The 24,340-nt window shown below is 31.8% G+C and overlaps 5 protein-coding genes across 12 annotated transcripts; 3 read left to right on the forward strand and 2 right to left on the reverse strand.

The window, feature by feature from the left end:
* Window positions 1–174: 174 nt before the first annotated feature.
* LOC138186677 (protein FAM136A) lies at window positions 175–2,686 on the forward strand. The gene is made up of 3 exons (XM_069126759.1): window positions 175–590; window positions 766–906; window positions 982–2,686. The coding sequence occupies exons 1-3, from the start codon at window positions 507–509 to the stop codon at window positions 1,183–1,185; spliced, it is 429 nt and encodes a 142-aa protein (XP_068982860.1). The 5' UTR covers window positions 175–506; the 3' UTR covers window positions 1,186–2,686.
* Window positions 1,563–14,238, reverse strand: LOC138186675 (DAZ-associated protein 2). Of its 4 annotated transcripts, XM_069126756.1 has the most exons (6): window positions 14,083–14,238; window positions 6,022–6,096; window positions 5,836–5,939; window positions 5,593–5,751; window positions 5,347–5,516; window positions 1,563–4,512 (listed from the first exon to the last, which is right to left on the reverse strand). In XM_069126756.1, coding segments are annotated over exons 1-6 (525 nt in total). In that variant the 5' UTR covers window positions 14,099–14,238; the 3' UTR covers window positions 1,563–4,511. The 4 variants fall into 4 exon arrangements, with proteins under 4 accessions (XP_068982857.1, XP_068982858.1, XP_068982856.1 ...); XM_069126757.1 differs by having other exon boundaries at window positions 1,563–5,516; window positions 6,031–6,096; XM_069126755.1 differs by having other exon boundaries at window positions 1,563–5,516.
* Window positions 14,239–14,769: 531 nt separating this feature from the next.
* On the forward strand, window positions 14,770–18,950 carry LOC138186657 (probable ATP-dependent RNA helicase DDX23). 2 transcript variants are annotated; one of them, XM_069126728.1, is made up of 11 exons: window positions 14,770–14,907; window positions 15,259–15,838; window positions 15,930–16,262; window positions 16,343–16,765; window positions 16,837–16,963; window positions 17,034–17,157; window positions 17,229–17,344; window positions 17,420–17,680; window positions 17,789–17,963; window positions 18,035–18,278; window positions 18,724–18,950. In XM_069126728.1, the coding sequence occupies exons 2-10, from the start codon at window positions 15,267–15,269 to the stop codon at window positions 18,256–18,258; spliced, it is 2,355 nt and encodes a 784-aa protein (XP_068982829.1). In that variant the 5' UTR covers window positions 14,770–14,907; window positions 15,259–15,266; the 3' UTR covers window positions 18,259–18,278; window positions 18,724–18,950. The 2 variants fall into 2 exon arrangements, with proteins under 2 accessions (XP_068982829.1, XP_068982828.1); XM_069126727.1 differs by lacking the exon at window positions 14,770–14,907 and having other exon boundaries at window positions 15,100–15,838.
* On the reverse strand, window positions 17,950–23,505 carry LOC138186669 (prostatic acid phosphatase). 4 transcript variants are annotated; one of them, XM_069126745.1, is made up of 9 exons: window positions 20,956–21,259; window positions 20,497–20,839; window positions 20,183–20,271; window positions 19,942–20,040; window positions 19,634–19,873; window positions 19,388–19,573; window positions 18,973–19,308; window positions 18,711–18,900; window positions 17,950–18,208 (listed from the first exon to the last, which is right to left on the reverse strand). In XM_069126745.1, exons 2-8 carry the CDS (start codon window positions 20,546–20,548, stop codon window positions 18,724–18,726), a joined length of 1,179 nt encoding a protein of 392 aa, XP_068982846.1. In that variant the 5' UTR covers window positions 20,549–20,839; window positions 20,956–21,259; the 3' UTR covers window positions 17,950–18,208; window positions 18,711–18,723. The 4 variants fall into 4 exon arrangements, with proteins under 4 accessions (XP_068982846.1, XP_068982847.1, XP_068982848.1 ...); XM_069126746.1 differs by lacking the exons at window positions 20,497–20,839; window positions 20,956–21,259 and adding an exon at window positions 23,378–23,505; XM_069126747.1 differs by lacking the exon at window positions 20,956–21,259 and having other exon boundaries at window positions 20,803–20,824.
* On the forward strand, window positions 21,336–24,317 carry fest (wurstfest). Its single transcript, XM_069126743.1, is given in 6 exon segments — window positions 21,336–22,389; window positions 22,658–22,861; window positions 22,944–23,234; window positions 23,415–23,717; window positions 23,784–23,950; window positions 24,036–24,317. Coding segments are annotated over 5 exon segments (1,182 nt in total). The 5' UTR covers window positions 21,336–22,389; window positions 22,658–22,666; the 3' UTR covers window positions 24,262–24,317.
* The last annotated feature ends 23 nt before the right edge of the window (window positions 24,318–24,340 follow it).

The following is a 24,340-nucleotide window of genomic DNA, read 5'->3' on the forward strand; positions in this document are numbered from 1 at the left end:
TTTATTTATAGAACACAGTTGCAAAGCTTGTACAATAAATTATGGAACACTATATAGTTATACTCCACGGTTGTGTGTATCCTACCCATATGTACATTTATACAACTGTATTACATATATGTAATTCAAATTCTTGGCTTGAACCGCCATACTGCTTACCGAACAAATCGAGAAACATTTGTCGTTCACTAGCTCACAGAGTGTTATTTCCATTCATCACAGGAGTTGCTCGATCGTGCTTCACTATCAGATTGTTCTATCTTTTCTTTAAGCCTTGTTCTTAAAGAAATATAGGTTTCCCTTTTTCCTTTAAGTTACAATATGATTGGGGGAAATTATTCGTTTAATAAACATTCGATTTGTATTATGTAACTACACATGCGCTATTAGCAATCTGACTTGTATTCTATTCACTGGATCATGTGGCGTGTAGTTTCATAGGAAGCCGGTTAAATTAAGTTTAGTTTATTTTGATATTAATGAGTTTTTAGGAAAATAAGTACAAAATGGTTGAAGAACAACAGAAACGAGTCGAAGAACATACTAGCAAAATAGTCGAAGAAATTGATAAATCAATGAGAAAAATGAAGGTGCTTTGAATTTATAGTATTTTTAGGTTATATCGTGAAACACGCGCATTTGGAAGCTTTTATTGTTAAAAGAAATTATGTATATATTAATATGAAGTACATATGAAGAATTTATAAAGAATGATGGGAAGAATAAATTAGTAGACTATATAGAGAATTTGGTATTCAATTTTAGGGTGATGCATATAGATGTGCTGCAATTTGTTGTGATAATGAGACCTATAGTATACAACGAGTACAGAACTGTGTAAAAAATTGCAATAATTCACTAGATCAAGCTCAAGAATATGCTAGAGAAGAACTGGAAAGAGTTCAAGTACGTTTTATCGTCTTTTTTCTCTAAATGAAAAGTCTGCAAATCAACAGAATATTTAATGATATTATTTTTTAGAATCGATTACAAAGGTGTGTTATGGATTGTAATGATAGAATAAAAGATGCAGCAGGTCCAAATCCATCACAGCGTGATTTGGAAAAATATAGTGAGATATTTGATAAGTGTGTAACAAAATGTGTAGATAATTATTGTGAAACATTACCTACCTTACAAAAAACAATGAAAAATGTTTTATCTGAGAAGAAATATCAACAGTAACATAAATAAAACTAATGACTTGCAATCTATAGATAATAAAGTTATTAGATACTAAACTGCCAATATTTTGTGTATATTGCATAGAATTTTTTCTTATTATGTATAAATACAATTTTTAGTACTACTTTATAAAAATGTTTCAATAATATACATTTTAATTGCATTTAAATATAAAAGACAACTATGTGTAAACGATATTTTATACACAAGAAAATAGTGAACATAATGAATTTTATGATTATTGTATTTATTAATTAATACACTTGATGATTGCAGTGGTACATTTTCATTTCTCTTTTTATTCTTTTCTCTCACTCGCTTTCATTCTCTCTCCCTCTCCCTCCCAGCCTTTCTATTTTGTTCAACGTAATAACAAATTCTGTGTTGCAATCAATATCATTTCTTTATTGTTACAATAGACATTACGCTTATTGCACACTTTTTTCATGATATAAAACCTTTCCACCACTCTCGCTCAAAATACAAAATAATTGGTCAAAATATGTTGCGTAAATTTTGTTCTAAACTGTAGGTAATCTGCGAATAAATTGTTTAAATAATAATAATTTAAATATAAATATCAACACAACATAATTCAATTGTTTCTTCACGTGTACAAGTTCCTATAAAATTAGCCATTGGGCTTAGTATTCATTTTCTTTCGTTTTTTTCTTTCTGAAAGGATCATTGTAACATTCAATTCTTATCATAGCTGCAAAGATTAAGGTGGCTCAGTGCACTTCTTGTGCAATGTAAGGTATGAGCGAAGTGCCCCATTTTTTGCAATAAACAGCCCTTTGCTGATATGCAAACTCGCAAAAATTCGACGAGAGTGATTACATTTCAAGTAACGACACAACTTCTCGCTTATCACCTTTTTTTTTGTCTTTTTTTATATTTTTTTTCTTTTTTTTTTAATACGCGTCTCAAATTCCTAAATGCGACTCGTACATGTGTCGATTATGACTCAATGTCGTCAAATGGAATGGCATGAGTGTTTTTTTTAGTTTTGGAAAATGTCAATTTTCTCAGATGTCTCGAGGTATAAGTGAATGCTGCGGTATTTATTTCGCACCTGGCGTCGCACGGATTGAGAAAAAAGGTCTATGTAACATTTTGTATCCCAATCAGTCAGACTCTTCGGACTAGATTTTTTTTTCTTTTAATAAGATTGAGATTACGCGCTTCTTTATTAAACGCTGGTCATATGTGAATAACTGTAGGTACATCTGGTAGAAAAAGAATTGAAGGTACAAGGTGAATGTAAGTTATGGCGCTGTGGCAACAAATTTGGCCAGTGCGTTTCGCCCTTATGAAAATTTGAATTCCAATCGTTCGCGCATTATCCTCTTTTTCTTCTTTTCTTTTCGTAGAAACTCAATTAAATTCGAAGATGGTACAAAACAAGACAAGTACCTACATATTCTGCTTTAGATTTTGAGGTAATCAGATATCACAAAATACAAAGAACAGTAGTTAATTTTTTTAGGAAGTTCCTGCGTTTTTTAACGGTGCAAAAATTGAAAACGTTGGATGAATTTTGTTTTTGAAACCAATACATAATTTCCTTCAAACAATAAACTTGATTCATAAAAATTTAACTAATAGAATTCTCAAAGCAGAATAGAAATCACTTTGATTCACCGTTAATTAAATTGTAACTTATTTTAATCTCAATTAAAGAGCAAAAAGTCACTTTTGTTTACATCACAGATAGGTATTTGAAAATACCCATCCTCATTAAAGCCCAATGCGAAACATATTAGAGTACTGGTCAAGTTTGCCGGAACACCTATTCGAAAACTTCTAAATAGAACTGCGTTTCTTGGTCCTATCCTAAGCTATCACCGATTGTAAATTAGTTTCTTCGATCTCCATTGCTTAATTAATATCGTGTTTAATTGTGCACCTGCAGAATGGAACATTTCAAGTATCCTATCAGCAGGTTCACCGTACTATATGCCTATGATCGCGGAGCAAAACAGTCGTTTTCGTAGCTGTGTGCAACTAGTTATTCTTTTTTCACAATCTGCAGGATTTCTGTCTCTTCGTTCTTTGAAATAGATCTCAAGTTTCTCAGAAAATAGTATGTAGTTGTTAACAACATTCTGCACTGTATATTAAATTATAGGCGTTACGAACTCGCTGCGTTGCTTACCGTATCATTACCGCAACATCGCCTAATATGGCTGACATAAGGCTTGACCCCGTCGTTACGAACTTTCCCTCTACTTACATGGATATTCAATTTGTACTTTGAAATTGAGTCAACTATTTGTTTCCTTCGTGAGCTTTGGTCGAATTCAGTTCCCACATAGTTACTATGCAACTTGACACGAACAAAGAAAACTTGGACAATGTTACTATGTTTACAATGCTTACGGAGAGAACGTACTTATATGGTATTTTTTGAATATTATATTACCGACCAGTTCGAATAGTTACACGGGTGCTTATTGAAAAGACAAAGTAACGTTTATTGGGGAATTCCAGTCACTACATGGTAACTGTTTCAATCAAAGCACAATTTTAACCCGCTTATAGAAATTCGAACGCCGCGGGCAAGCCTTTCATTTCAATTAAATAATAACTTTGTTAGCCGACCTAGCTAATCTGCATTTAAAAAAGAAACATCAAACAACTAGGAAGAAAGACTACTGATTTTAAAGAAGAGAGTGCGTACTTTTAGGTAGAGTAGGTAAGTATCTTTGAAGTCGATTGAATACGTGAGAATCTTCGGTATATTTTATAATTTTGAACTTTGTCGTTTGGCACTCGAGCCTTGAACATCGCTTATACATATTTTATAATCATAAAATGCGTCAAAATTACATAATGATTTTAATGACGTGAAAAAGGAACCATTTCAAACATTTCTCTCTCTACTGCCCTTACTAAAATTTTTATCAAAAAAAAAAAAAAAGAGAATAATAAAAGTTTCCTATGTACTACTAATTGTTCGCTAAATTACAAGTATAATGCGCAACAAATAACCTCATCAACTACGAATGACTCTCACGCATTCCTCAGGCTCCTATCACGAACATGTTCTTTTTTTCCTAAACGTTGGGGCTATGATGACCTTTTTTCACGTTGGAAAAGAAACTTCATTGGAGCATTAAAAGCTCCAAAGGAAAAAAATATCGAAAAAAAATATAGTCGTCTAGAAAGTAACAGAAATAACGCGAGCAACCCCTTTGCTCTTCGGTTTGCCTTGCAGAAAACCAAGTCGCGCTTAAAAAAGGCTTAGAACACACTTTGAATATCGATCCCTGTAGGCGAATAAGACAACTCGCATCCACTGGTGCATGTATTCACCCGCTAACTCTAAAAAGAAGAACAACACCGTGTTCCCTACTCTCGCTCGCGTTTAACATCACTTTTATAAAATAAAAATGGAACATCTCGTGCGTTTTGAAATGTCTCGTTAACTGCATTAAATACGAAAAGGTAAAACTTTTTTTAGATCACATAATTGAAATTTTCCATTTTCAAAAAGAATTTTATAGCATTCGTAATATTAAATGTACGGATTCTGTTATATTAATACAACTTAACGTCGCGTGACAATCGAGTAATTTAAAATAATATCTTGTATTTTTAAATAACCATCATTTTCTTAAATTTTAGTTTAAGTACGTCGAGGAATCATTTATCATTTGATCGTTACCATCAAGAGATAACGAAATATCATCGAAGACCTACAATTTCACTTTTACGCATCTTTAGTTTACAAAATGTGCTTTTGGTTTTTTTTTCGAGTTATTTCAAATAGCTGTTTTTTTTCTCAATCATATAACTGGTGCCGCACGAGTCTTCCCTTCTTAATGTTTCTCTTAAATCTCATAGTATGATGTATGCGCCGACCGATAGCTAAAATTTGAAAATCGCATTGTGCACCGATAACTATACGTCACATATAAATCTGTGACAAGAAAAAACTAACGAGCTAACAGAAAATATACTAAGCACTTTTAGAATATTAGCGAATTAGAAAGTGCTATTTTTGCGATCGGTCTACGCACAAGATATACTAATTAATAGCTGCTCCCAATGTGAAAATAGTAGAATTCTAACATAAATCAGATTTGCCTACATGGATCATCTCGACAACAATGCCTTTGTTAGACTTAGTGTTTCACAAAAGGTTTAATGGTTTACCAAAAGGTGTAACCGCCTTCTGTTCCCCCTCCTAGGAAATTTTTCTTTTGCGATATAGCCACGCTGTGACTCGCCATTGCAGCTAGTTGGGCGGCATTTGGAACTGTTGGGGGTGGTGGCAAGACAGGTTGTGAGATACTATCAAATCGATTAGTAGCATCGAATCCATTCTTCAAAAGAGTTTATCAAATTAGTATGCTCATATATATAATAACAAAGAATATGCAATAAAATTTAATTACTTACAGGCATCACAAGTGTAGGGGGCCTAACTGGAGGCTGCATTGCTGCTGCAGGGTAATATGCTGCAGCTGCAGCTAATGGTGGATAATATTGCAATGGACCATATGCAGGATAACCCGCTAAGTATCCTGGGTATCCTTGACCATACATTGGTTGATACATCTATACAAATTAATTACAAAGTTCTGAAGAAAATTTCTAATGTATCAACACATTTTTCTTAGATGAATGCAACAAAGTCCTCACCATCGGATGAGTAAGAGTTTGATCATACGTTGGCGGCGGTGGTCCTTGCGCTGCATAAAGTTGTGGTTGATTAGGAAATACTCCATACGGTGCGGCACCTGCAACTATATTGTAAAATTCGCATGTAATCGGATCACTAAAACCTGACGGAATCGACACATCGAAACACAGAGATGATTCTCTTACGTGTACTACCGTAGGTAGCAGGCTGTGCCGGCGCAGGGACAAAACCTGTTGGTGGATGAGGTGTCACCGGGTATGCTGTAACACATGCAATGGAAAATGCAAGTCCGTTCAGTTTGTTGGCCGTAGGTTCGATCTAAGCCAACGGTACGTGGTACCACTGCCAGAAAGGATAAGAGAGAACATGAATTATCAAACAATAGGAAACATCGGAACTCTTCATTCACTTTCAATTCTTTCACACTATATACTTCATAAGTTCCTTTTCTGTCTCCTATTGATCGTATAACTCATATCCTCAGCATCGAAACGTTTTTGACGCTAATCTTTTTCTATTGTACATTATTACTAAGAAACTATTCTTTTTCCATCTTTGATTAAAAATTTAATTCTAATGTAAAGAATGCGTCAAATACGTCTTGATTCCAAAAGTGGTACTCCCACACCCAAGTATATCTTACACATGACATACACCGTTTTTATCAAGGTACTATTCAAAGCTCAAACAATGTTAGTCACTAAATAATGGTGAAAAGAAATAACCGAAAAAACGGTATCGTTGCCTTCTTGTTACCTTTAGAGTTTACAGCAGTTTTCACAGTCTTATATATTCATACAAGTGGAGAGCAAACGTTGCAATCGAAACGTGTCAAGAAAAAAGGAAATCAATGAAGAAACTAATAATGCATGTCCGCGTAAACTTCAGTGGTACAAGACAGGCTTCGTAGTAAAAACATTTACGGCTCTTTCGAAAATCCATCATCCATCAGTGCTTTCCTTTTTACATAATATCTTGAATAATCTCAGTGACGCACAAAAACACAGAGGGTAGTAGAAAATTTGAATTTGGGGGATTCTCGAAAGAAGCGTAGTTGAAAGCGAGACACTTGAGAATAGCTTAGCAAACTATACTTCTGGTACCTTAACTGTGAATAAATAAACAACAGCACGTATATATATATGTATATATATGTGTATATATATATATATATATATATATATATATATATATATGTTTGGAATTTGACATGGAGCAATCTGTGGTACATCTTGTCACTAGTATAATTAAAATGAAAAAAAGTCTCGGACAATGTTCTTTATTTTCTGTTTGTTCTTTTTCTTTTTAAAGAAACAAAGAACCGCGTTGAAAAAAAAAGAAAAATAAGAGAAGAACGGGAAGGTTCTTCGTCGAATTCTTTTCACCTTCTTGAAACATAATACACAGAAAAGTTATACAAACAAGTCTAACAATACAGCCACTACGGGTGTGATATGTAATGTTCGACAGTCAAAAGAATCGTCAGGCAGTCAGTCAAGAATTAAAAAAAAAAATTAAGAAAAAGAAAGAAGAAGAATAACAAGAATAAAATGAGAAACTATTCTCAAATGAAAACTCGCGTTAATCGACCTACCTTTACTTCTAAACTAAGATATACGAAACCGATCTCAAAGCAAATAGCGTTACGCAATCAAGGTAAAAGCCAAATACATTCGTCTAAATAGTCGAACCTCTGAATATTCATGAACTGATATTAAGTGTTTGAGGAGTTAAATGCATCAGATGATTCCGATAGAAAAATGTTACTTTTCAGCATCCGTCTCGTATCTCATAGGAAAATATGCAGGGGAAAAGCCCTAATTTCCTCGATTAGTTTTCCTGATATTGAAAAGTGTCATAAAATTTAAAAATAAAGATATAAAGTTCTCGACAAATTCGCAAACATGTTTGAACACAGTTATGAAACATTCTGGTTCGACTAGATCAAAAAAGGAAATAAATGACAAAAAACAGAGCTAAAATAAAGCCAGGAATAAATAGGGTAAATGGATTGTTCCAAAAAGTGATGTTAAAAAACAAGCCCAGTAATTAAAAATCGATTAAGTGAGACAGAATTTCTTTTTCTCTTGTCGTTTTTTTTTTTTTAAAGTAACGGTATAAGTAATCCAATTAAATTGAATTCTCATTCGAATTAACTAAGAAATCGTCATTGCTTTCGGGCGGTGAATGTGTAATTTATACAATGAGTACAGTGGTACGATGAAAAAGGTATACATATATATATATGTCCGTAATATGTACATATATATATGTATATGTATATCAAGTTCCACACATTCAAAAAGTTGTGACAAGATTCAGCAAACCACAAATTTCTGCAAATATCCATAAATAAAGATCAAACATGATTAAAAGTTCTTTATAATTGCATAATATATATTATTAATTGGGCGCTGTTCGCGTAAACATTGCCACGAGCAGATTTTCGTCATCGGCCAGGTTCAACTCTTATTCTCGTAAGCAAACACGAGAACGCCCAATTTTCATGTTTTTTTAAAAGTAGAGACTAAATTATGCCCTGTTCCATAGCCATTTAACATACGCAAAGCACACACAAGAAATATGTTATTCTCTTATTTCTTTCTTTTAAAGCAATAATTATCTCCATATTAAAAAGACGAATGGAACGCATATATGCTTCATTTGGCGTAGCAATCGTTCATTTGTCATTCGAAATTTCTTGTTAATGCAACAAATTCTGAACGTTAACATAGATCTAGAACGCGTATGATAAATAGCTCAAGCCCAGTAGCAGTGGATGGACATGTTGTACTCTAACATAGACGTCAGCCCACACCAAATTGTCCATGATAATTGAACACTGGTCCAACGCATGGAAACGAGCACTCTCCTCAAATTATGTTATATTGCACTTTATACAAGCCTATGTGTAGGATGATACCGTTTCCTTCATCCTCCGCGTAACTAGAAGCGTTCATATAGCTTGTGCATTTTCCCATTTGTAAAAGATGAGGCTCGTTATATCCATTCTTAGATCAGCCTTCAATCGAATAATAAATTTATGTGTCAGTGCCACGGTGCAAACAATCATCGAATCCAATAACAATTGATTATAATATTAATATGCTAGTACGAGTTTACTGGGTAACTTGAACAGTGTTCTTTCTTTTTTTTCTTTCTTTTCTTCTTTTTTTGCTTTATATTCTCCTAATTCCTTTCTTTCTCTTTTCCCTCTTTCTGCCTCTCCCACTTTTTCATCCCCTTTCTTTCTGCTCTTTATTCGACCCGCCTTTCTCTCGTACACGCACGCATTCCCTCTCATCTTCTGCTCTCTGTTATTACTTTCGTAACCTAATTTGTCCCAATGAGCATATTCGACCTAATTTGCCATCAGAACCAAATGGTCTATCGCGTTTTACCCACTCACGCGAGAAACTGGGCGAAACCTGCCCGTTTTGTTTCGTTATAATCGCGATTCATCTATTTCATTCTTTTTTTAAACTAGACGATTTTATTCATCGAAATGCTTCGGTGGAACAGTTTTTGTGCCTCAGAGAACCCAGCGACCGAGGAATGATCGAAGATTTCACTTTCACTGTATTCACATAATATTTAGAGGAATCTTCAAAAGCAAGTATTCTTTGAGAAATAATAATTATATTGAAATTATTGAAAATTATATTAATAGTAATAGCTTAATTATTGTTATTCAATCTCTATTAATTGGTCATTTTTATAAAAGAACATAATAATGTACTAAACTAAGATTATTTTCAATATATAACATGATCTAATTTTATTAATCTCATTTTCCCATGTTTCTGTTAAAACAACGTGTATTTAAGATCATTTAAAAATATTTCTATATTTTGCTCAGTATTTTGATATTTTGTTCCACTTGCTATAATTTCAAGAACATCCCTGTAGAAGAACAATGTTACAAGCTTTACCATCAGGTGATATCTATTCATCTGCTATTCTTCCCTTGGTTTCTAGTCTTGATATAAATTTAATCGACTTTTTATCGAACATGTCTAGACCGCTGGGTTTAAGAAGGTAGAGACATCCTTATATTCACAACTCTCGATGAATATCGTTGAATACTATCTCATATTTAAGCTCACTATTAACAGTATACATGATATATTCTGCCAAACATGCACATGCAACTCAAAAACGCTCGAGAGATTCCTATGACCTTGTAGCAACAATCCGACTGGACCAATTTCTTAATAATTTCCCAGAATTTTCGTTGAAGGAAGAAAAGCAATTTTTAGAGATGTTAATGAATTCGATGGTTTGTTCACGACAGGAATAGGAACGTCTCTGTGTCGTGTCTAAAAGACCATTTATAAAATTCCTCAACTACACGATTAAAAACCGACGAAAATAATTCGTTCGATTCCTTCTTAACCATTTTCTATCTTTCTTCAGAACAAAATGTTACAGTTTATTCGTAAGAAAAGCTTATATCTGCAAAAAAGGAAACACATCGACCATTAGAAAGTTAAGAAGGCAACGAGCGAAGGCAAACATAAAAGATAGAATTATGAAAAAATCTACAACATGTTACGAACATGCATTACGTTAAAACGTGCGAGCAACTTCTATACGAAAAAAAAAAATTAAATAAGATATATTTATATTCTTTCTTTTCTCGATCGTTTTTTGATCGGATATAAATGAAGGAATAAAATGTTAGTCATCGAAGAAGCTCACACGTCACGCGTCTTTCTAGCAACGCATTCCAAGCATGCAAACTAAAATACAAATATGTAAAAAATGATCAAAGCTATGTATATATGTATATATTTGCACACAAAGTAGGTAAGGAGGCAAACAAACATAATTTCGCTCTTGAAATATTTTTCGTTACATATTATATTCATCTAAAAGATATCTATGAAACATGCTTCATCGTTTTGTTTGTTATTTTTAGTCGACGAAGCATGTTTTTATTTTCATGTCATTTTTATCAACTTTTCTTCCTTTTATAATTTGATCATGATTTTATTACGTTTCTTCCTTTTTTACTTTTAAAGTTATTACCGAGAGAGGCAATATTTATTTATAAGTTACATATATGAATGTATACACGCTATACATTTTTCTTTCTTTTATTTGTTTCTTTCCAATTAAACGGAAATAAACTAATGCGCTACTATTGTTGAAGAAAGTATATTTTTCCCTTGTATATCAACTACAAGTAAGTACGTGCAAAACTGACCACAAGTTTCATCTTTTATATCATTAATTAACTTCTGATTTATTTCAACATATTATTAAAAGAATAGAAAACGATAATTATCAAATATTTTAACAAATATATACTTATTTTTAGTGTTTCTTTTCATCTTGAGAAACTTGTAGCCGGAATCAAAGCAACATGCACTATTGTTAAAAGTGAGCTACCAAGTTTCTATTGAGTAAAAATATTATAAATACGCTGAGCTTAAATACAGCATTCGTGTCCACCCCGTTGACTCACTGTGAAATCTTGCGACGCATCATTTATAAGAGAATTTATTTACTTTTTTGCATTCTTAATTTACCCAAAAAAAGAAACGAAACCAAATATTGTATATATACTGTAAGAAACTTGAATTCTCTCTTTAATAAAAGCCACAAGAGATACAGTGAGTATTGAAACAAAGAAAATAAAAAAAAAGAAAAAAATAGAAAAAGAGAAAAATAAGCAATCAGCCAATACCACGATTTCATTACGAAATATTTGTACACCCATATCAATATCTTACGTTCATATTGATTTGGATATATAGCAGCCGACGTCTCCAATTCAAAAAGTATAACTCTCTGATCATGTGTTTAAACTCATTCACAAAAAGACTTACAAATACCATTGATGATCCTAAGCGATCTCTGTTTACGAGGGTATTCGTTTTCTAATATCGCGAGATGACAGTTTCGCTCAAAACGCCTGCGATACAACTTTTTACGCGGTCGGAAGAGTACGTATCATTGTTCAACTATGTACAAGCGTGCGGTACAAGCAATCTCTTAACACATGGAACGGATTTTTCGATCCTTTTAATACCTGATGATCGTGGATTAATAACCAACGTAGGCCTGGAAAAATGAGGAAACTGGTATTAGTCTATTAGGGATTGATTTTAATTCACGTGACATTCCTACAATTTTTTCACGATATTTATAAAATATATATTCTTCACATTATTTCCTTTTATAATTTTACAAACCAGGCATTCCACGATCTCTTGGTATTACGGTTAGCTAATAAAAAAATTAATGATAAGAGGAATATTGGAAGGGGTTGGAGACAAAATTTGATCGCTTGAAACATCGAAGGCGGGAAAATAAGGGTGATTCGATGTTGAATATTTTTGTTCGTTTTCTTTTCACTTTTTGAATCAGGAGGCGCACGGTGCGTTTATATCTTCATATATATATTTGGTAGAATATATATATATATGTGTGTGTATGTGTGTGTGTGTGTATACGTAATATATGTTGGTATATAAACACGTAGTGAGTTAGGTAATATATAGAGTAAGGTGAGGTTAGATACGTGGCTTAGGCTGCGCGAACGCCGGTCTCCGAAGCTCCACCTACTGACTGGGATCAAATCGTCTTTGTAATGGTCCGCTGCAAACATATTGACAGCCACAACTGTAGGCGCTATCCTTCGGTTTTTTAGCGGCTATACCGTCACGGTAATATGCTCGCAGATTTGCACCAGTATAATCCTCAATTTCTCGTCGTAATCATTAACGGTGTAATACTGATCTACTTACAGACTAAACTTTTACACATCCCTTAAACGCTATTGCTCTGTAATCATACATTTGCCTTAGGAACAGAGCGGACTGAATTAGGAATAATCACATAAGTGTCCGAGCTGTTAATTAAGTACAATAGTAGATTACTATAAAATCATGTAGTCATGGTCCAAGCTGTACGTCAATTAAATATTTCCATCAGCACGTAAAAGACTTGGAAAGCCAGTAGTAATATTAAATTACATACCTCACTCGTACGAGTTATTAAACAGCTTCTTTATAAAAGCTTCTACTGAGCATTATAGACAATCTATATATACTGATACATTTTTGGAGGTTATAGAAAAAGATAATTTCAAACGCTCCTCTATAATCTATTTTATGATATATCAATTGAAATTAAGACATCTCATAGATGTGAAAAAATTATAAATTGAAATTAATGCTTGATGACTCTCTTAAATATATAAAATGTTTTTTAAGGTATAACGAATCTTAATTCATCAAAATTATATCATTCATGTATCTTAACTATAAATTAGAAAAATAATATAATTGTGTCAGAACAAAATTATCCATTATTAACCTTAGTATATCTATAAGCACTACAAAATAAAAAAAATGTAAATGGCTTCCAGAAGTCTGTTGTATAATATTACACAATCTAACTTTATTTTTTACCTTCTTTTCTTAAAGCATCAATAGAAACTGAATTATTTATGGAAAATTAAATTACAAATTACAATATTAATGTAGATGTGTATCATAAAAAAAAATATTATTCTTTCTTTGCCATGACAATGTTACTAATGCTTTTAAGTTCCAATTACCAAAAAATATAATTTCTAATAAAAAGCTTAACACAACTTTTGAGAAATATGAAAAATATTTGTATTCTTCTATTTAGAGTTCGATAAAATTTAAAATTTTTATTTTCAGTAAGAACGCTATAATACATGATAAAATTTAATAATAATGATATTTTTGAACTCGATAAAATTTTTCTTGAACGCATAAAGCGTACATTATTCGTACATGTATACTAAATTCTTGAATACATACAGTAGTTTGTGAAATGTAACATAGAGATAAAGTTACATGTGATACGAAACTAATAATATTGATAACATTCGAATGAAATTATATCGTTTTAGATAGCATACGATTTTTAATAAAGAGTCATCGTGAAAATTATTCAAGACGAACTTTGGAAGCCATTTTGTATTTCCCACACACAATGCGGTATTGATTTATCTGTCACTGGGCAGAAATTCAAGTTTCTCTCATCGCATTAAAACGAGACTTTATATGTGTAATAATGATACGAGTCTCGATCAAATTTAAACGTGCACCATTCTTCACAGGTGTCGGATAGCATTGCTAACATAAAAAAAACTCGTCGTCGTACGAGTGACAAGTGGTATTCTCGACTTGAAAACACGAGATATTCTTAACGTGTATAACACATATTGCTAGTCGTATTACACGATTACGATATATAGTTACCTTTCTTGTCGGTCATTATTGCTTAATGTTTCACAAATTCTAGAAAAAAATACGTTATTCTTAATTAAATCACCGATTTAAATTACAATACTGAGGAGACAAGCAACGGCTGTGACACTTGACGTACACTAGCGCCCTTTATTGAGCCTTCCCGTGGCTCGCTCGATGCTTTGCTTCCATTGGCTTGAATCTTACATCACGCTGTCCAATCATTACAAAATAACCCGCTCATAATTGGGCGGTAAAAATTCAATACATTTTATTGTATAATCATTTTTCTAGTTATTTAATATTAAAGCAAAAATGACTTGGACATAAGCCTTTATATCTGAATCTAAGTAAAAAGATTTCACAATAACTTTTGGAATATCTTTCGCAATAATTTTTTAGCACGAAATATTTAAAATTGCATTCGATCATTTAAAAATAATTATTATTATTCAAATGTTCGAAATTTGAAAAACAAGTTTTTTTATTCGTATTTCTCTTCATTTCATATTCCATAAATCTTAAACAATGGCACTAATTCTAATTTAATAAAATAATTACTTCCTTTGTTTAAATATAGTATAACTTACATCTATTGTACCAAAAATTGTTTACATTAGATGGAAAATTACGTAAATTAAAGATTAATATTTTGTTAGACAAGAACAGAGGAGAAAATTCCTCTCTAATGAAAACTATGAAATTATGTCGCTTGCATTGAAAAGTTAACCATAGTCGTTATACTTGTGAATTTGTAAATTGTATACAGCTGTACAAGTGAGGTTCTTGTGTGCAAATTTATTTGATTCAAAGAAAAAAGTTGTTATCTTTCATTTAGTAAGAGAAATTTATTCTGCTTTTATTTATATTTTATAGTTTAAAAGTATATTTAACAACTTCATACAATTTGATTATGTCACGTAAACTTTATTGTGACATTTGACAATAGTTCGATAATACATTTGATAATAGTCCAAGTATTATATGTTTATTATAAATATTTATAAAAAATGCCATTATAAAGAGTAATTATTAATATAACGATATATAATGTTTATTTTGTTATCTATTTATTATTAAAAAGATAACGAATATTTATGGCTTTAGCTGTATAACCTCTCAAAGTAGTTCATTAATCACTTGTGGATATTATTCCAATCAATCAATTTAAACACAATTAATTTGTAGAATTTTCAATGGCCCATGATAAAAAAACTGTAAGACGAAGTCGATCACGTGAACGCGATCGCGAACGTGAAAGAGAGCGAGAACGTCGAGATAGAAGACGTTCAAGAAGTAGATCAAAGGATCGAAAAAAAGATAGGAAACGTTCAAGATCGCGTGAAAGATCAAGGGAAAGGGATAGATCACGCGAAAAAGATAGAGATAGATCAAGAGAAAGGCGAGAATTTAAAGACAAATCAAAGGATGACAAAAAGCGTAAACCAAGTCCTATATTTGTCATAGAAGACGAAAGTAAGAAAGAGAACAAAACTGAACCAAAGAAAGAGGAGGAGGAAACTGATGAAAAACCAAAGCCTCCTCCAAAGAAAGAACCATTAAGTTTAGAAGAATTATTAGCTAAGAAAAAGGCAGAAGAAGAAGCACGTGCTAAACCAAAGTTTCTAACTAAAGAAGAACGTACTGCTTTAGCATTACAAAAACGACAAGAAGAAGTTGAAGCAATAAGAAAACAACAGGAGGATATACGTAAATCTTTTCATAGTGAAAATGTTGGGAAAGATAAGGAGTGGGATGAGAGAGACAGGTATATATATATATATATATATATAATATTTATTTACATAAATTAAATTCATAAAATAACAATTTATATTTTATTACAACTTTTCAAACAGACGTAGAGATGGTCAGCGTACAAGAGAGGATGAAATTAAAGACAAGGATAAAGAGAAAGAAGTAGAAGCTATTAAGGAACGTTATTTAGGATTAGTGAAGAAAAAACGACGTGTTAGAAGATTAAATGACAGAAAATTTGTATTTGACTGGGATACTTCAGAAGACACATCTGTTGACTATAATAATATATACAAGGAAAGGCATCAGGTACAATTTTTTGGTAGAGGGAACTTTGCTGGAATAGATATTAAAGCACAAAAACGAGATCAAAGTAAATTTTATGGAGAATTACTAGAAAAACGAAGAACAGAAGCTGAAAAGGAACAGGAAAAGTATGTATCCTTTCCTAAAAGTACAATTTATTTATGTAAAAATATACAATTTTTTCATGAATTTATATGTTCTTTTCTAGAATGCGATTAAAGAAAGTGAAGAGAAAAGAAGAGAAGCAAAAGTGGGATGACAGACATTGGTCAGAGAAAGCTCTTCATGAAATGACAGAAAGAGATTGGCGTATATTCAGAGAGGATTATAATATTACAATAAAAGGAGGACGTATACCTGATCCAATTAGATCATGGAAAGAATCAGGATTTCCAAAAGAAATTCTTGACATCATTGATAAAGTGGGATATAAAGATTTAACACCTATACAGAGACAAGCTATTCCCATAGGACTTCAGAATCGCGATATTATTGGAGTTGCTGAAACTGGATCTGGAAAAACGCTAGCATTTTTAATTCCATTACTATTATGGATTACTAGTTTACCAAAAATTGAAAGATTAGAAGAAGCAGATCAAGGTCCTTATAGTATAATTTTAGCACCAACTCGGTATGTTTATTATCTATATTTTTAATCCTTTTAATTTACCAGTAAATACTCTATAAATTACATTTTACCAGGGAGTTGGCTCAACAAATTGAAGAAGAGACTAATAAATTTGGACAACCATTGGGTATAAGAACAGTTGTAGTTGTAGGTGGTCTCTCAAGAGAAGAACAAGGATTCAGGTTGAGAATGGGATGCGAGGTACTATTTTTATATATTTATAATGTAAAAAACCATTTCCTACATCTTAAATTAACTTCTACTATTACAGATTGTTATAGCCACACCAGGACGATTAATTGATGTATTAGAAAACCGATACTTAGTTTTAAACCAGTGTACTTATATTGTATTGGATGAAGCTGATAGAATGATAGATATGGGTTTTGAGCCAGGTATGTAAACTACTAATTCATCTTGTGTATAAGGTAAGTAAATATTAATTATCAAAATTATCAATTTTTAGATGTCCAAAAAATTCTGGAATATATGCCAGTTACAAATCTAAAACCAGACAACGAGGACGCTGAAAATGAAGAAAAACTTTTAGCTAATTACAATACAAAGAAAAAATATAGACAAGTAAGAAATAATATTTAATATTACATTTTATCTAAATCCAAATATATATAATGAACAAATTTATTGTTTTTCTAGACTGTTATGTTTACAGCAACAATGCCACCTGCAGTAGAACGATTAGCTAGAACGTATTTAAGGCGACCTGCTGTTGTATACATCGGCAGCGTAGGAAAACCGACGGAGAGAACAGAACAAATTGTACATATAATGGGTGAAGCTGATAAGCGTAAGAAATTAATGGAAATACTTAGCAGAGGAGTTGAACCGCCAGTCATCATATTCGTTAATCAAAAGAAGGGAGCTGATGTTCTTGCAAGAGGTTTAGAGAAACTGGGCGTACGTTTGAGTTTTAAATATTATATAATATCCTAAATTCAGCAAGAACATATCCTATTTGTATTGTAAAACTCGACATGTGGTGCAATATTTTACTTAATTTTTCAGTATAATGCTTGCACTCTTCATGGTGGTAAAGGACAAGAACAAAGAGAGTATGCACTTGCTTCTCTGAAAAGTGGTAGTAAAGATATTTTGGTTGCCACTGATGTAGCAGGCCGTGGTATTGATATTAAAGATGTGTCTATGGTCATTAATTACGATATGGCTAAGACTATAGAAGGTAAATATATATTATTAAAAGAAATCGAATTGTGTGGACAGGAATATATGTTGCTTTTCACATGTTTGTAGACTACACGCATCGTATTGGTAGAACTGGACGTGCTGGAAAAGCTGGTCTTGCCATTTCATTCTGTACCAAAGACGATAGTCATCTGTTCTACGATCTGAAGCAAACTATTCTTGCAAGTCCTATATCTACTTGTCCACCTGAATTACTAAATCATCCAGATGCTCAACATAAACCTGGAACAGTGGTTACAAAAAAACGTCGAGAAGAGAAAATATTTGCCTAAAAAGAAAAAAAAATGTATTTGTAAGTATTTGTTTACAACTATCATGTACGTTTATTTCTTATACGCAAGTACATATTTTTTCATAGAAAATAAGTAGGATATGGACAAAGTATATATGTAACAGAAAAGTAAATAGATAAAAATATAAATAAATACATTTTAGGAAAATAATTGTTATTATTATTACAAATCAGTTTATGTAAATTAAAAAGTTGCTAACATGTATATTTTAGGATTACAATTAAAAAATAAGTGTCTTCAACTATCGTTTTGAAAAAATGAATATATTTATTTTACATGTATTGTACTCTTAGATAATTTTAAAAATATACATGTTTTCATTTACTTAGAGTTGTTAAATTAATTTATTTTCTTAAATGAAATTATTTATTGTCATCAAAATTAATGACTTATATAATACTTTTATCGCAATCCTTATGATTCATATTTACCAAATAACTATAGTCAAGGAAGCGGGGCAGGTGGAGGAGTATAGTCTCCATCGACTTTACACTCTTCATCCCAATTATCTGGAATCATTGGTTTTAAAATCTGTACTAACTTTTCAAGAGGACATACTGTTGTACACCCAGGAACATTCAGAGGATATGGTTTATGTTCAGTGCTATTTTTTAAAAACATCTAAAAAGGATAGAATGTAAATCAGTAATAAAAATGACTTTTACATTTAAGATTTGTTATGCTATAATTTACCTGAACATTCCATCCACCGTTTTTTTCATGCAACTCAATCATTATCATAATATTATAATGTGGCATTTGATTGTTCCATACATGCATAAGATCCATTAAAGTTACAATAGTACTGTCATGACCAACATACATAAACATTTTTCTTTCTTCAGGTTTCAAAATATTATTTTTTTTCGCTAACATATCGCTAACAATCTTTTTTAGAAAAGGTCCTCCTTTAAGTTTCTTAAGATCATCATTATACACATTAAGTTGAAAATCGTATAATGTAAGCGGTATTAGTTTATCAGGATAATAATCTTTAGTCCACTCGGGAAGAGTCAAGTTCATATGTTTCTAAAGCAATCAATTTGTGTTATTAATGCAATTTTTATAATGTATAATTTCCCATTTTTGTTAGAAAATCAATACAAACCTCTGCTGTTAAAGTTCCGTAAAGTGAACTCACATCACCGGGAGTTGAAATCACCATACCTGTTAAATTCGTCAATTCTTCGTAGAGTTGTTTATTTTCGTCTTGAATTCGTTGAACTTCTGACAAGTTCGTAATTGTATGTCGTAATTTAGTATATTTTGGACATGTATCCCATATTAACATTAACTAAAAATATAAAATTATATAAAATATATAATTATTTAAATATTTAAATAAAATGTGTACCCTATCTTCCGAACGTGGTTGATAAAATAAGGTAACAGGTTGCCAAGCTAAATCACGTTTAAAAGACTGTTTCTCAGTTGGTTTCCACAAAGCTGCTGCTTCTAACATGGCAGACATTTTTGTACGGTCAACAGCAGTGGATTGCAAGTAAAATATGTTAGGGCTATAAGTTGGACCCAAAAAATTATTGTACTGTTTCCTTAAGAAAACACCTTGATTGTATTGATTTCTTCTTCCTTCCTATAGAAGATTATTTATGTTGATAATAAAAATGTTGATATAGTAATAGAAAACGTATAAAGCATTACATTTGTTAATTGACCCCAACCATAAGGCTCCATGGAATTATTGATATAAGGATCATTTGGATAAGTGTCTTGTGGTGCTCTGTCTCCATGCCTCATTACCTGAAAGTTTATTGCCATAGTTAGAAATTCCATATCTTTTTTATTGATTATGTGATAACATTAATCAAATTACAAACAAATTTAGCTCAAATATGGAAGAAAAAAGAAATGCTCTTTTTTCATTTGATTTTTTTATATTTACCACTGTTACTAGTCGAAGGGTATCACTTTCAATATCTTTATTATCTTCATCATTACTTGTCTCAACATTTTCAAGTAATGTAGGCAATTCTAGAAGATAAGAACATATGTTACTTTAAATTATTATTTCAAGGACATTCTGAAACTAAACACTCAAACATTAGAAATAGTCATAATTGCAGAAATATCGATAAATTGCAATATTTTTCATGTTTTTTGTCACGTTTAAAGACAAACACATATTCGTTCACAGTTTGATACGCGATATTTGGAAATTTACGAAATATGATTCGCATAGGTATAAAAAAAAATTACCTAAAGTTAAACAGATAACACTCAGGAAAAGAAAGAGTTTAAAAACAATCATTATCGAATTATAATTTTTTTTCTAAGATTTCTATTGACACTGAACTTCCACAAGCTATTCTGTAAACAGAACGAAAGCATATTGGTGCTTAAATAAGTGTCAGCAAATTAATCCTTTGTCCCCACCATGTGAAAACCGGTATTATACGGTATAATGTTACTTGCAATAAATCTATGTTGTATACTCAAATATCCAACATTTATTTCATTCATATTAACTATACTATATAAGTGTAGAATATTCCCCGCACGTACTTCAAGTACTTCACGTATCGTTATCACTTCGTGAAACCTAAAAAAAGGGCATAAATTAGTAATATGTTAAAAGAAAATCCTACAATTATTTTTTAACAAACTAAATATTTTTGGTGAAATTACGAATACGAAATACTGTTTTCACTAATTTACTTTAATGAGGTTTAGTCAGCGAATTTTTAATGTCGTTTGAATTTTTTACAAATAATATATACATTTGAAGGAAGTACAAAGAAAACTATGCGTTGTTATGCAATAAGCACATTGACTTGCAATAATTTCTATTTTCACGTTATACTATCTTATTCTTGAATTTCATGTTTTATAAAGAACATGTACTAATAAAAATATATTGTAATATATCCTTGAAAGTGAATAGTATGAAACTAGAACAGTTTAAAAATATTAGAATATATTATTCTATTGTATGAATTGCATCAAAGCGTTGGAGTAAAAGATGTAGTTCTCGGGTGCTGTGGATTTGATCTTACTAAATAATAAATTAAAAAGTAATTGCGTAAAAAAGAACAAATCCAATACTCGAAACCGATACTAACCCGTTTTTAATGAAATGCAAATTTAATAATGTCATTATAGTAACCGTTAAACACTGCTGGCTATAAGAAAATATTTTAAAAAACATTTTGTACATAATAGAATCGATACTCAAACATGCGAAAAAAAACATCATTGTCAAATTTATTAGAAAAGTATGCGGATAATGTTAATAATTGACAATTGTATTGTACAATTGATAATAATTAATGATAGTAGATACTTATGTAATTCTTGATTATCAATTGTCACCTTCACCTTGATCGTAGTTAATGACTATTTCTTGGTGTTAATATTTTACGAACGTTAAAAATGACTTTTCAAAATGCTAATATTTGAGAAAATGAAACAACAAAAGAGAAATATTAATCAGAATATTCCTTTAAAGTTTAAATACATTTTCAAAGAAAATGAAAGTTCAAAGACTGAAGAAAAATTAAAATGATATGCTCGTTATAAAAGGAGTACCGATTGAAAAATTATACTTTTGAAATTGTAGTATTGTACATTGTAGTATTATTATATCAACATATGTAGGAAAACGGAAAATACATTAATGCGAGGATATAACAAATGTTAAAGAAATCATTGCATTTGAATCCGAGAAACCTTGCCTACTCTCATTTTAGTGGAATTTGTCTACTACATCAGTCTCTTGTCATTTTTTATTGTCAAGGCAACGACATAATCAACCAGGATATTCATTCGTTTTACCGAAATATCTTCCAACCGCGTTATCCTCTAAACAAGTTTTTATAGGCATCTACGAGGATTGATTTCCCTCAGCGCGATCCGAAAATTCTTAATCGCTAAGTAGAAACCTTTAAAATCAAAGTTACGTATGCAAGCGTCTTCGTGAAGTTAAGAATCATCAGAAACGTCGAAGACGTGATTTCACTGAAAGGACCTGGACCTGTAGATACGAAAACCGCTTCAGCCGTGGATCGCATAAACGAGGGTAGTCAAACGGCGGTGTCGAAACCCCGGAAATCCCGTCGCAAGAAGCCAAAAAACGCTACAGCCAATTCCAAGGTCTTTTTTCAAACTCTTTGATCTATTATTTTTCAATCTTCAATTCTTAAATTATTTATTGATCGAGTTCATTCCCGTTAACTTCTTTCGATATATATAATACGAACGATAAATATAATATATATAATATATTACAATACGATAAAAAAATTTGTTTCTCAATATAACATTTACAGAAATCGTTAGTGGAGTTGAAGAACGTCTATCTTTCTTTCATTTTTTATTAATTAATATTTAGATGATTTTTATTATATCATATTAATTAAAGGCAAAAGCTATGTCAACTCCTTGCGGCGAATTTCGAAAGGAGATCCAAAAGTGTAATGTCCAAGCTGGAGCACAAGTGATGAATCAACAACCATGTTCCATACCAACAATTCAAAATCAAACTACCTCGGCGGCACCGATGCGACCTAGATCTGTCTATACGGCGCATAGTTATCATGCACAGACAGATGAAACTAATTTCCAGGTACTTTACATAATAATTAGCGTGGTTACTAATTATTAAAGGTAATCTTCATTCTTTAAAATAATTTATCTTTCTTCTTTAGCGATACAGTGAATTTCCCAAGTACTTTGAAGCACCACCGTCGGAGCAATGGGGTGGATTAGCCGGTACAACGGCATTTTCTAATTCAACAGCACTTTGGCGACAACCACGAAATTCTAAAACTATTGCACCATATTATGAAGAGACATGTCTCTACGCAGAAAACTGGAGAGAACATGATACCGATGCTGCTATTGTAGCTACACCGCATGGTACAATTTCATTGAGACTTCACAACAGAATTCGGGTTGATATGACGATCGATCGTGCAGTTAGAGTAATTAATTTTAAGGTATCTTCTTTTTTCTATTTTATAACCAAATTCCTGTTTCAAGCAAATCTGAATACCATAATTAAGCCATCTGTGTAAAAACAACATAATACGAGTTCATAGTAATGCAGTAACACAAACGGAAAGCAATCTCTAATACCTACATGATTATTATCTGAATTGCATTTATCGTCAGCGTAGAATAATATTGTACTATCGTTGAGCGGTTCTGGAGCGGCTGCGGCATTACTCCATCCAAATGGAAGAATATATCAGTATGGATCAAGAGTTGAAATCCTGGCCCATGACGCCCATGGCAATAACAAGTCAGTGGTATCTATAACATTATTAAAGTATCATTAACAAGTATTATTATCCTTCATCAGATATGCGAAGATGTGGTATAAAGGGGTGAGCTTTACTTCAGAGCAGTGTGCTCTAGTTTATTTAGTTGATACGGCGGGGACAAGAACAACTACGGATTCATTTTCAGATATGGGTCAGGTATGAAAAACAGATATCATTATATAAACTGTATAACTGTACTAAGAGGAGATGTTTAACTTTTAGGACTTTTCTCTTAGTGTTTTTTACTCTCGTTCTCGACATGGTGCAGCATGCTTACAAGAAGCTGCAGCAGCTTTAAGTGCTGCTCAATACTGGTTAACTAATGAGGGTGTAGAAAATTGGATCATTAATAATGTTAGAGTTTCACAAACACCTGATGGTCTTGTCAGGTAATTTTATTCATGAAAATTGTAAGAAAAAGTCATTTATACAATAGCGCAACAGTCAATAAGCACACAAATTTTTATTTATTAGGATTGCACGAAATAGTAACAAATACCAATTACGAACATCGCCTAGTAATGGAACAGCTTCATTAACAACACCATTTTTACATTGTACGGCATCTCTTGGTCAAACTTCCCATCTTTTTGTTCGTCGTGGTGAGCGACGTATGCATTATGATGGAACTAGTTTTATTGTACGAAACGCGGGTCACAGTGCTGGATTTGATGATAACAATCAATTGAAAGTTTATTAAGAAAATTTGACATGAACTTATTACCGTAAGCTTTAGAAATGTTTATTGGCGGCAATAATAACACTTACATTCAGTATAT

This window comes from Bombus flavifrons, chromosome 14, assembly GCF_040668555.2.
Source record: "Bombus flavifrons isolate JBK064 chromosome 14, iyBomFlav1_principal, whole genome shotgun sequence".
NCBI classification, from domain to species: Eukaryota; Metazoa; Arthropoda; class Insecta; order Hymenoptera; family Apidae; genus Bombus; species Bombus flavifrons.